The 12418-nt window shown below is 37.1% G+C and overlaps 1 protein-coding gene across 1 annotated transcript in view; it reads left to right on the top strand.

Moving 5' to 3' along the window:
- The window catches only part of SPTLC3 (serine palmitoyltransferase, long chain base subunit 3), a 122815-nt gene that overhangs the window by 32551 nt on the left and 77846 nt on the right, over positions 1–12418 (top strand). The window contains exon 2 of the mRNA XM_004687163.2: positions 4751–4933. Coding sequence (XP_004687220.1) covers positions 4751–4933 — 183 coding nt within the window. The remainder of the gene's footprint in view (positions 1–4750; positions 4934–12418) is intronic.

Below are 12418 nucleotides of genomic sequence, written 5' to 3'. Positions count from 1 at the left end.
CTTCAGCTGCTCTGGACCCTCTCCTATCCTAGGGCTTAGCACATACTGTTCCTCTGCCTCTAAATAGGGCCTCATCATTTCCCCCTATCCTTACTGTTTTGCTAGATAACTCCTACTTAGCATTCATTACTTAACTCAAATGTCTTTACTATATATTTTTGATACTCTGAAAGTATAGCAAACACCCAGGTGAAATTCAACTACAGCTTTCCATAACTTTTCAACATTTCTTTACGATAAAAAGCATTTATCATAGTCTATGATGAGTTATTTGTGGTGCTATTTTGTTGATATTTGATTAACACCAGGTTGTAAGTTTCTTGGGTCAAGAAGCTGCTTTGTCTGGTTAATAGCATATTTCAAGTGCATTAACTGGCTTAGAGTAGGTACTCAAGAAATATTTGATGAACAGGAAACAAAAGAAAGTGTATTGCAGGTTACCATGCTGTGTCATCTTGGCCAGAAAACTCATCAAGCAAGATTTTATGCTTATTAACTTTGAGATGTCAAATCTCATATTCAGAATAACTATCCAATCCAAGATTGAGAAATCTTTCCCAAAAGGCGTGAGTTCAGAGTTCATTTTTGTTTCTTAATTGTATCAATTTTATTGAGGTAACATTGATTTACAACACTAGGCATGTAGGTTTCTACCTCTTCTGATGTATGTTACCACACCACACCCATCACTAAAGCACTCATAATCCTCCACCATGACTCTCTTACCCTCTTTACTCCCTACTTCTCCTTTCTGGTCTGGCAGCCTCAGTTGTATAATCAGATTTTCAGGGTTTATTTTGCTTTAGTTTTTTCATTCCTTTGCTTTGTTTCTTTCTATTCCACATGAGTGAAAATGTCTGGTTTTGCTTTTCTCCTTCTCATTTACTCATTTAGCATAATTTCCCTTCAATCTCATTCATGTTGTCACAAATGACAAGATTTCATCTTTTTTTTTTTTTTTTTTTAATAGCTGAGTAGCATTCCATTGTGAGGCTATACCATGTCTTTTTAATCCCTCCTCTAACTTTGGGCATTGTAACCATAACTTGACTATTGTGTATAGTGCTGTAATAAACATGAGAGTGCATATATCCCTTCAAATAAATGTTTTTGCATTCTTTAAGTAGATACCTAAGAGTGGACGTGCTGGGTCATATGTAGAGCTATTGTTAACATTTGAGAATACCCCATACTGTTTTCTCTAAGGCTGGATTCTGAACAGTGTTCAAGGGTTCCTTTTTCTTCACACCGACACCAATTCTTGTTTCTAGACTTTTTGTCATTCTCAGAGGAGTGAGGTGGCATCTCACTGTGTTTTTTATTTGCATTTCCCTGATGATAAGTGATGAACATTTTATCCTGTGCCTGTTGGCCATCTGAATGTCTTCTTTGGAAGAGCACCTGGTTAGCTCTTCTGCCCATTTCTGATTGGGTTTATATATATATATATAGTCATGTTGCATGATTTATTATAGATCTTGGATGTTAGTCCCTTGTCAGATATTTTCCTTGACTTCAACTTTAAATAAAGAATTATAATAAATGAGTCACTTTCTATCCACTAAAAAATATCTATACATTTCCAGATAACTGTATTCTCCATGAAATTATCTCATTTTCTCTTTGCCAAATAACACTGTAAAATTTTTTCATTAAAATAAAGATAAATAAAAGCATGTGAATGAAAGTAAAATAGATATTGGTTGGGGTTGCTGGACATTGTTGAAAACTTCTTTGTGTTATAACTTTCCTCCAGAATAAGTCACAAAGGGAAACAAAATAGTTACAAAGGCCCAGTTTATGCACCCAGCTGAGAGTTTTATTTGCATCTAGCTAGACTGTCTGTTATGTACAGCTCAGATTTCCCTCAGAGCCAATTCAAGCAAAAAGTTCCCATGGATTTCAGGGGTAATGCTTTGCTTGGTTTGGCCACCTATGGAGCCCAGAAATGGACATTGGGTCAGAGGAGGAAAAAGGAAAAACCACTTGATCCTCATAAATGGCCTCAAATGCCCTGGAACCTTATGTCTTAGCATGCATCCATAGAATTAGGTCATCCTCTTAAGTCAATGATTAGGCTAAGCAAATTTTCAGAAGTTTCACACATTGTGTCCCCTTCACTAACCTCCTTTCTCCTGTAGTGCTCTGAAAGGCAGTGGGTTCTAGAATTTTGCTTCAGTCTCACTAACCTTAATAGTTTGCTCTCAAAGTTACTGATAATCATGGCTTAAACTCTATTTTATATTAGTTGAGTCTTAGATCCTATACACCGGCAAGGTCTTTCTCTTTTCTTGCAACCATACTTGTGAGCAATAACCACCCCCATCTCAGCATGCACCATGAATACTCATTGTCTTCCCTCCACAGCAGCTCTCCTTCTAAATATCCTATTTCTTTTTTACCAACACTGTCATAATGTTCTTTCCAGGCAATTTTCTTTGTTTTTTTTTTTTCCCCCTGACTTGTCCCTAATCAGTCACAAAATTTCATCAAACCTTCCATTATATAGATCACAGTCCTTTTTACAAGAACATAGACAAATCATGGAAGGAAGGAATTATGTGTTCCCATGATGTGGAAGTAACCAAGAGATGGGTCTTAACTGAGTTGCATGAAATGCTAGAGACAGATGTCCAAGGTTAAAAGGTTAAGTACAGTGCAAGGCTAGGAAGGGAACACATATTTAGGTGTCACTAAAACAGTGTGATGATCCATCAAGCAGACCTAGAGAACTGTTGTATAGTTTCTCTAGAAGAAGATGTCAAGAAGTATGGAGCAGGGACCAGGTCTTATTTGTTCATCTTTGAATGCCCAAAACCTAGCACATAGTTTCCTCATAATAGATACCCCAAATGTCCTGTATTCCCTAATACAAGGCATTTGTATAACCTTTCATTCACCTTTCACTGAAGAATTCATATTAAGCAATACTCTCTCATTCTATGATTTTAAACCACCAGGCTGTGTTTGGGGATGACACATTAGACAAGAGAAACATCTATCACTGTTAGTTTAGGGCATCTAGAGAAATAACCTGATCTAATGGATAAATAAAAAGGCAAGGAATTTTAATAGGATTTTAAATAATATTTTGTGGAGTTTTAAGAATTCAAGTGTTCTATGTCAATATAAGGCTTTTCAAAGATTGCTTTAAAGCACATTATGTAGAAATCAAAATTATTCATGTTACAGATATATTTTTTGATTGCCATTGGATAAAATTGATTTATTTATGCATACAGTGCCAGTAACTGAGGCACTTAGAGATGCCAAAAATATTGCACCCCCTCAACAACATATATAAAATGAAGGTGATACATTCTAGAAAACAGCATTTGTGGGATCAGTGATGCTTAAAATGTTATTTATAAGAGTTATAAAAACAGTGTTTCCAGTGAACATGATTCTATATTAACATTATCCCAGTAATCCTTTATAAATATACATGTGTAAGTATATATCAATTAAAAAAAATAGATTTGTTTATGCATACAGAGCTGGGGTACAGGCCAGAGGTTCAGGGATGGTGAGAGGATTCACCAGAGACAGAGTAGGGAGTAGAACAGGCTGACTAACAAAGTACACTGCTGAGGGGAGCAGCGAGCAGGTCAGGAGAGGTCTGCAACACCACGTGGGATCACTTCCTGGGAAGGGATCGAACTCATGCTGAAGTGGCTTTAGCTTCTTAGTGCTGTGCTTTAGCCCGCTGCGCCACCAGGGAGGGCCCAGTATTTTTTTAAGACTAACATTTAATTAAATTTTAGCTCTAGAAATAATTTACATACTAACCCACTGAGTCCAGATTGATTGAGCAGCAATATGCAAATTAGACAGGAATTAAAATAATTTAATTTTATAATGGTTTGTTACTATTTTCCACTAGAATGTTGATACAAAAATAAAAAACACTTTGACTTTTTATTATGAAAAATGTGGAACATACAGAAAAGTGTACAAGTAACATAATTAATATCCATGTAAACTTTCTCAACATTAAGTAGCTATTAATATTATCCCAATATTGCTTTATAAATATACTTAACTTTTGATAGACCATTTGAAAGATAATTCAGGTGATCATAACAGTTCATCTCTGAATGCTTTCGGCAGCAAACATGGCATGAATGTCTCAGAAGAATTCATTCCCCACACAATGTAATACTGCTATCCTAGCAAAATTAACAGTAATTTTTAATAAGTAATATTTTTCTAGTCAACATTTGGTTTTCTACAATTGTCCAAGTTTTATCACTACCTTTTTATTTACAAATAAAAATAAATAACCCCTGGAGGTGCAAGGGGTTAGAGTGCAGCACTGTAAGCTAGCCACAAATAAAAATAAAAGGAGTCAATGAAAAAACATACATTGTATTTTGTTGGGTCTCTAAAGTACTTGCCTCCATGTTTTTTCTTTTTTTAAATTTTTTCCAGTTTATTGAGATCATAACTGAAAAATAAAAATTATATATATGTATTAAAGTATATACACACACTTGAAGTAGGAGCTTTTATTTCTGAATCATATACAGTGTTGTAAACAACTGTTACCTCTATTAAAAAATAAATTCACAAATATTAATATGAAAAATGTGTATATAAAATGTACTTTTCTCTGATTACCCTTTTCAATGATCAATTTCTCTAAGCACCTTTTAGAATCTTATTTTTTTTGTAATTTTAGAGGTTGAAAGTCCAAAATTTTAAGTATCATAATTTATTGTAATGTAATTGATTTTCTTTTGTTTTTCAGCAAAATGGGAAGCCACACTTTTATAAGCCAATCGTTGAATCCTTTGAGGAAGCACCTCTTCACGTTATGGTTTTCACTTATATGGGATATGGACTTGGAACCCTATTTGGCTATCTCAGAGACTTTTTGAGAAACTGGGGGATAGAAAAATGCCATGCAGCCGTAGAGCGAGAAGAACAAAAAGTACGTATGTACTCCTCCCTAGATCTGTGTCAATACTTATTCTTTTCTGAAATTTTCCTAGAACTGGCTCTTCATGTACAGAGCCTTAAAATGATGAAGTACTAAGGAACTACTCACAATAAATCCTTTTTATCTCCACTTCCTAAGCCCCAGATACTCAGAGTGACAATCACAGTATGTGGGGAGAAAGATTATTTGAGAGGCAAAGAGACTCGCAAGTAAAACACATGACAAAAATAATGATGGGGAGGAAGTTACTGTAGGAAACAGCATTTGTGCCATTTGATGCCCTTAGGAAGTCAGGAAGGTATGATGCTGGGGCTTCAAAGTGAACAGGAGTTTGCACAGTGAGCAAAATGAAAATTGGGGATTACCCAGCAAAGGAAAACATTCTCAGAAGAGGCACTGCTTGTACCAAGGTGTTAAGTAACGCATTAATCAAGTGTGAGTCCTTCTGAACATCTGTTTTGTGCTAGATTCTATCTACAATCTGGGGACTACAAGAATAACCAAGAAGAATACGACTCTTGCCTTCAGGGTGGAGCCCTAACAAAATGAATTGCTAGAAGTATATATGATAAGAAGACTGTCATGGTATATAGGATAAAAGGGAAGTAGAGAATATCAAGGTAACAAACAAAGAAGGGAGACATCTAAACTGAATTTGTTGTTCCGTGACAGTTTCTAGAAGATGTTAATAAGGCTCTTGCAGAGCAATGGGATCTCGACCTGACCCCCACAGATTAGATAATAGATCAGACATTTGAGAAGTCAGCTTTATTTGAGAATCAATTGGTAAGTAGGCAGGAAACTTACCTCTCCAATTAAGAGAAAAAATAGATTTTATAGATTTGGGGACCAGGGCTGAGAAAAGGGAATTATAAGGTTGGGGCAAAGAAATGTGTTCTTAACTGATGTTCATTGGCTAGAACAGTATATACTTTTCATATATGAGTATAAAGAGACATAAGATAACTGGGGTTTTAAACTTTTGTTGATACACTCTTCCCACTCTTCCTCCTCAGTGATCTTAGTTACCAGCTGGCCTTGGAAGTGAGTTCAGTCATGTCTATAAGCATCCAATCTTTGCTGTAAAAGCAGATCTTAGGAAAAAAGTTTAGACTACCTTTTTTTTCTTCTTCTTCCTTATACTTTTGAGTCTGAGATCAATTCAGCCTCAGTTTCAAATCAAAGAACAAGGCAAGATGGGACAGAAGGAGTCTTCATGGAGAGGAAACATGGCATGAATGTCTCAGAAGTAAGAAGCAGCATTGTACATTCAAGGAACCAAGGAATTCCAATGACCAGAATTTGTGAGCGAGAGTGGGAGTATGTGGGCAGAAAGATTGTTTGAGATGCAAGCAGGGACCAGACTATAATGGGTTTTTATAAACCATGGGTATTTATTATAAGAACAATGGGAAGATATTGAAGGGTTTTGGATGGATTTGCAAACTAGAAAGATCACATTCACTGTCTATTGGAAAATGGATTTCAGAAGACAACACAGAAACAAAACAAAACAAAAAAATCAGGTAAGGGACTGATGCAAAAGTTTAGTTTAAAAAAATCTAGGTGAGTTTTTGGACTGATCTGACAGTAGTGATGATAGGGAATGGTGATAAGAGATGTCTTTGAAGGTAGAATTCAGAAGAGATGGCTAGACTTAGGGAATTGGTAAGGTACACATTAGACAGCTGCATAAAAAGAAGGTGGTATCATTCATTGAAATAGGTAAGAGAGGAAGAAAATCCGGAGGGTGGGAGAGAGTAGTCGATTTAATTTTTGACAAATTGTGTTTGAAGAATTAGCAGATAGATATAAAAAGCTAGGCCTCCAGAGAAATCTCTCAGGTGAATATTGCGGCATCTTTTTGTATGTCAATCACATCAACATAATCAAAAGCCACAGATGTAGATGAGCTCTCCTGAGTAAGGCCTAGAGAGGAAAAGGAGAAAGGGAGAGAAAGGAATGAAGAACATCAGAGAATTTAATAGATATAGTTAAAATTCCAACTCAAGTCTAGAAACAATTTGATGATTAAAAAAACATTATTCTACTTTAGAAGAGTGATAATTATTCTTGAACTAGAGAAATGATACATGAAATGAAAGGAAAACTGAATGCAGAGATATTTAGGAGGTAGAATCGACAAGTCTTGGTGGACTGTGTGTGTATATTTCATATATATATATATATATATATATACACATACACATATATATGTATCAGGTATATATCTGTATCATATATGTTTGTATTATATCTATATATCTATGTCATATATATATGTATGTATATAAATATGTGTGTGTGTGTGTGTATGAGATACCAGTATAAAACCAGGTGACCCCAAATATTAACTTTGGTCAGACATGAGGTGGTAATAACACAACTCATTGCAATTGGATGGCCTTATATTGACAGAAGATGACCAGATACAGTTTTGAGATTATAAAGTTGTCGTATGGTAAAGCATGTGAACACAGTTAAATCAAACATGAGACAAGTCTTCCTGCTCCCAGAAAGGATATAGGTCTCCCAGGTTCCAGCAGAACTGATTATAGACCTGGAATGAGAAAGCAAGTTTGTTTCTCTTGGCCAGTCTCACAAGAATCTCTATAGCCCCTTCCTAACACTGGTTTATTCTAAAAGCTCTTATCACCAATTGGTCTGCTCCTCAGGTGTAAGTAAGCAATGCACAATAAGTCAGCATGTTCTAGAATATTTCCTGGAACAGGGGTGAAACAAATGTAAATTTCTCAATAATGGCATTCTTCACCAGGGTTAGCCTTCAGATCTATTTCTCATTTTAACCTTTTTAACCTACTTTATTGCTCTATCAATCATAGAAGACTAGTAATTTTGGTCTTTTCTAAAGCTTTCCTTTTATTTCAAGAAGAACATATTTACAGTATGCAAACTGGTTCTCAAGGAAGCTGACTCGGAGATGGAGGGTCAAGGGCAGGAAGTGTTCCTCAGTTTAACATCTGTACACCTGTGAGGGAGACGGGGGCAAAATGGAGCAGGTGAATTTTCATACAGTCCCAGCTAGGGCCTCAGTGGATCCCAGAGGGAGCCCTGGAGATGGAATGTTCTTCAGAACATTCCTAACTTGAAGGGAGGGGTGGAGTTGCCAATGATATAGATTGAGGCTGCCATTAGAGAAGGATGTGCTCTAGAACCAGGCAACTCCCTTGAGCAAACTCTCCTTTCTTCCAAGCGTGGGGAAAGCACTGCCTTAGTCTTGAATAAAGAGGAAGGTGTAGCCAGCACCTGTGCTGCAAATCTTATCACTACTGCCACCACTGCTAAGACCACTTCGTAGCAGGAAGACACCCTATTGAATACATCAGTCCCTGTATTTCTTTACAAGATAAGCAATGTTGGCCCAGTTGACTCACTTCGCTAGGAATGCCTTTTATACGGCATACATTTTTAAAAAGATTTATTTAGGTATGCATACAGAAATGGGGTAAAGGCCAGAGGGGCGGGGGGAGGGTGAGGGGATTCACCAGAGACAGAGTGGGGAGCAGAACAGGCAAATGACAAAGTACACTGCTGAGGGGAGCAGCTGGCGAGACAAGAAAGGTCTGCTGTGCCATGTGGATCACCTCCCAGGTGGGGGATCGAACTAACACTAAAGCAGCCATGGCTTGGCTTAGCTTGGCAGTGCAGTGTGCCAACCCTCTGCACCACCAGGAAGGACCCTATATGGCATACTCTTATTACTTATTCCTTCTTTTTGAGACCTTTGGAGATTTAGATTTAAGAGTAAAACTTTTTAAAATTCTAATGAACTGTAGTGGGTAAAATCATGACAATCATTTTTTTTTTTTAAAGATTTATTTATTCATACAGAACTGGGGTACAGGCCAGAGATGCGGAGGGTGAGAGGATTCACCAGAGACAAAGTGGGGAGCAGAACAGGCCGATCAACGAAGTATACTGCTGAGGGGAGCAGCGGGTGGGTCAGGAGAGGTCTGCCACGCCATGTGGCTCTCCTCCAGGGCAGGCGGGGATTGAACTCATGAGGAAGTGGCTTAAGCTTCTCAGTGCTGTGCTTTAACCCACTGCGCCACCAGGGAGGGCCAAAATCATGACAATCATTTTGATGGGGCTTTGCACCAGAAATGCTCTCTTCAGTCTTACCCCATACTTGTCACGGTCTTCTTGTTTTGTAGAAATAAGCTATGATACAACATCTAGAAGTTTCTTCTGGGACACATGGGATGTACTGCTTACCAATGGTACCTAGTTCTTAGAAAAAATGACTCATTACTCTATTCTAAAAAGTTTATCACTGAGGATATAAAGTAGGCTGTTCATTATTTTTATCTTAATAAAATGTATATGCAGTTGTGGTATATACAACATGATAATTTGATATGCATAGATAGTGAAATGATAGCTAATTGACATTTCCTTTCTGCTTTATCAAATATAAAATTTATTAACCCAATTTCCCTGTTTTCTCTTCCATAATAAACCATCCTTTCAAACTGGAATATTTTCCCATTTAAAATCTCTTTTTAATTTCTACTCCAAATACCCAGAAATTGACTCTAAAAACATGAAGACTCTTTGATTCACTTTATTGGAATCACTTGATTACCAATTCACTTAGTATTCCTGATCTTTCTGATAAAAACTAAGTAGAAAGAATTCAAAACATCAAAATCTCCCTCTAGTAGAGGACTGAAATAATCCCAGTCTCAGGACAGCGGGTACTTCAAATACTAGCAATGAAAAGAACCATATAGACAGACACAGATTTAAGTATGTTGCTTAAGTGTTCCTTAAAACTGAATTTTGAACACATGTATATCTCTTTTAATCAAGGAAACTTTGGAGTTGAATAATAATTCATTTAAATATCTCTGGTGCACTTGCTTTCTCAATGAGATAATGGCCTAAAATCTAGAAAAGGGTGTCAGCAAATACAATCAAATGATTGACAAGCATCATCAGAGCTACAGTTCTCAGTCTCAATGGTTAGCTAACACTTTCACCCAGACCTGTTCTACATGGCATCAGCCAGTTAAAAAATTACAGTTGCAATTCCGTGTTCACATTAGATCCAGATATTCCCCAGTGTCCCTAGACATAAATCTCTGACATTTCTGGCCCATCCCTAGAAATTTTTATTCCCACATGAAGCAAAGAAGTTTCAATAAGTTCTAAGTATAGAAAATTTTAAGCATCTTCAAATTTTGGCTTGAATTAAAACTTACTCGTTTGCAGCTGTATTTGCATCCTAATACAACAACAGGGTTCACTCTGAGACTTTCTTCTGAGTAATTTGAAAGATGGAGCTCTTTCAAATCACTGGGTGTGAGATACAGTTTTGTCCAACACAAATATATCAGTGTCCTGTAGCAAGTAGTGCCGTTCCTGTTTGCTCCTGTGTGTTCCCAACACAGACAGCTGCCTTAAATTTCCCCTAAAAACCTAATTTTTAGCTAGCAGCTTGTATGAAAGTCATACTAGACCAGTGCTTCTCATCCCTGACTATACATTTTAATCATCTATGAAAGTTAAACGCTATTAGAACCACAGATATTCTGGTTTAATTGGCTTCTTGTTCATTTGCTGGGTTTTGTAAAATTTTCTTAGTCTCTCCATTCCCATCCATATTGTCACAAATGGTAAGAATTAATCTTGATCATGTTTTATTTATATACATAATCACCATTATGTGTTCATACCAATGTGAATCCAATGATCTGAGCATTTAGGTTGTTTCTATAAATTGAGTACTGCAAACAGAGAAGAGTGCATGTTAGTAATTTTGTATTTTTTTACGTAAATACCTAGCAGTGGAAATGCTGGACCATAATCAATTTTTAAATATTTTGAGGAACCTCCATGTTGTTTTTAATATGGGCTAGGGCAGCTACATACCTACAAACAATGCATTAGTGTTCTTTCACCTCATCCTCACCAACATTTGTTGTTTTTGTTTGTTTTAAAGATTTATTTACTTATGAACACAGAGCTGGGGTACAGCCCAGAGGTGCAGGGATTCACCAGAGACAGAGTAGGGAGCAGAACAGGCTAACTGACAAAGTACACTGAGGGGAGCAGTGGGAGGGTCAGGAGAGGTCTGCCGCGCCATGTGGGTCACCTCCAAGGAAGGGATCGAACTCATGCTGAAGTAACTTTAGCATCTCAGTGCTGCACTTTAACCCACTGAGCCACCAGGGAGGGCCTGTTTGTTTGTTTTTTCATATGGGCAATTGTCACAGGAGTCAGGCAGTGTCTGATTGTGGTTTTGATTTGCATTTCCTTGATGGTCAGTGATGTTGAACATTTTTTCATCCAACTGCTGTTGGCCACTCGTCTTCTCTGAAGAAGTATCTATGTAACACTTCTGCCCATTGTTTGATTGCATTTTTTGGTTTATTTATGTGAGTTTTTTTTTTTGTGGTATTAGATGTTAGCCCCTTGTCAGATGTAAGATGTGCAAGAACTTTCTCCTGTTTAGTAGGGCCTTTGTATTGATGATAGTTTCCCTGGAAAGAGCTTTTTAGCTTGATGTAGTCCCATTGTATATTTTTGCTTTTGTTTTCCTTGCTGCTGGATTCCAGTCCCCAAACACAGCCAGAAGCTAATGTATTCCACTGTTTTGCCTATTTTTTTTTCCTCTATAGTTTATGATTTTAGTTAATCCATTTTGAGTTAGTTTTGTGGATTATGTGAGAGTGGTCTAGTTTCATTTTCTGCATGTAACTGTCTAATTTTCCCAACACCATTTGTTGAAGGAATTTCTTTTCTCCATTGTAGAATCATACCTGTTTTGTATAGTTTAAATGTCTCCTAAATTTGGGTGTATTTCTGGCCTCCTAATACTATGCTATTAATCTGTGTTTGTTTTTATTCTGATACTAAACTGTTTTAATTTCTATAGCCAGATAAGGACTTGTTTGTTCCCTTTCATAGTTACATAATGGTATCTCATAATATGGCTATATAATTATTTATTTATAGTCCTTTTTTTTTTTTTTTTTAAAGATTTATTTATTTGTACATGCAGAATTGGGGTACAGGCCAGAGGCTCAGGGGCGGTGAGAGGCTTCACCAGAGACAGAGTGGGGAGCAGAACAGGCAAATGACAAAGTACACTGCTGAGGGGAGCAGCTGGCGAGACAAGAAAGGTCTGCTGTGCCATGTGGATCACCTCCCAGGTGGGGGATCGAACTAACACTAAAGCAGCCATGGCTTGGCTTAGCTTGGCAGTGCAGTGTGCCAACCCTCTGCACCACCAGGAAGGACCCTATATGGCATACTCTTATTACTTATTCCTTCTTTTTGAGACCTTTGGAGATTTAGATTTAAGAGTAAAACTTTTTAAAATTCTAATGAACTGTAGTGGGTAAAATCATGACAATCATTTTTTTTTTTTAAAGATTTATTTATTCATACAGAACTGGGGTACAGGCCAGAGATGCGGAGGGTGAGAGGATTCACCAGAGACAAAGTGGG

Source organism: Condylura cristata, unplaced genomic scaffold (assembly GCF_000260355.1).
Source record: "Condylura cristata isolate star-nosed mole 26May11 unplaced genomic scaffold, ConCri1.0 scaffold00022, whole genome shotgun sequence".
Taxonomy (NCBI): Eukaryota; Metazoa; Chordata; class Mammalia; order Eulipotyphla; family Talpidae; genus Condylura; species Condylura cristata.
The sequence above is the reverse complement of the archived record's forward strand: the minus strand, read 5'-3'. Positions and strand labels throughout refer to the sequence as shown.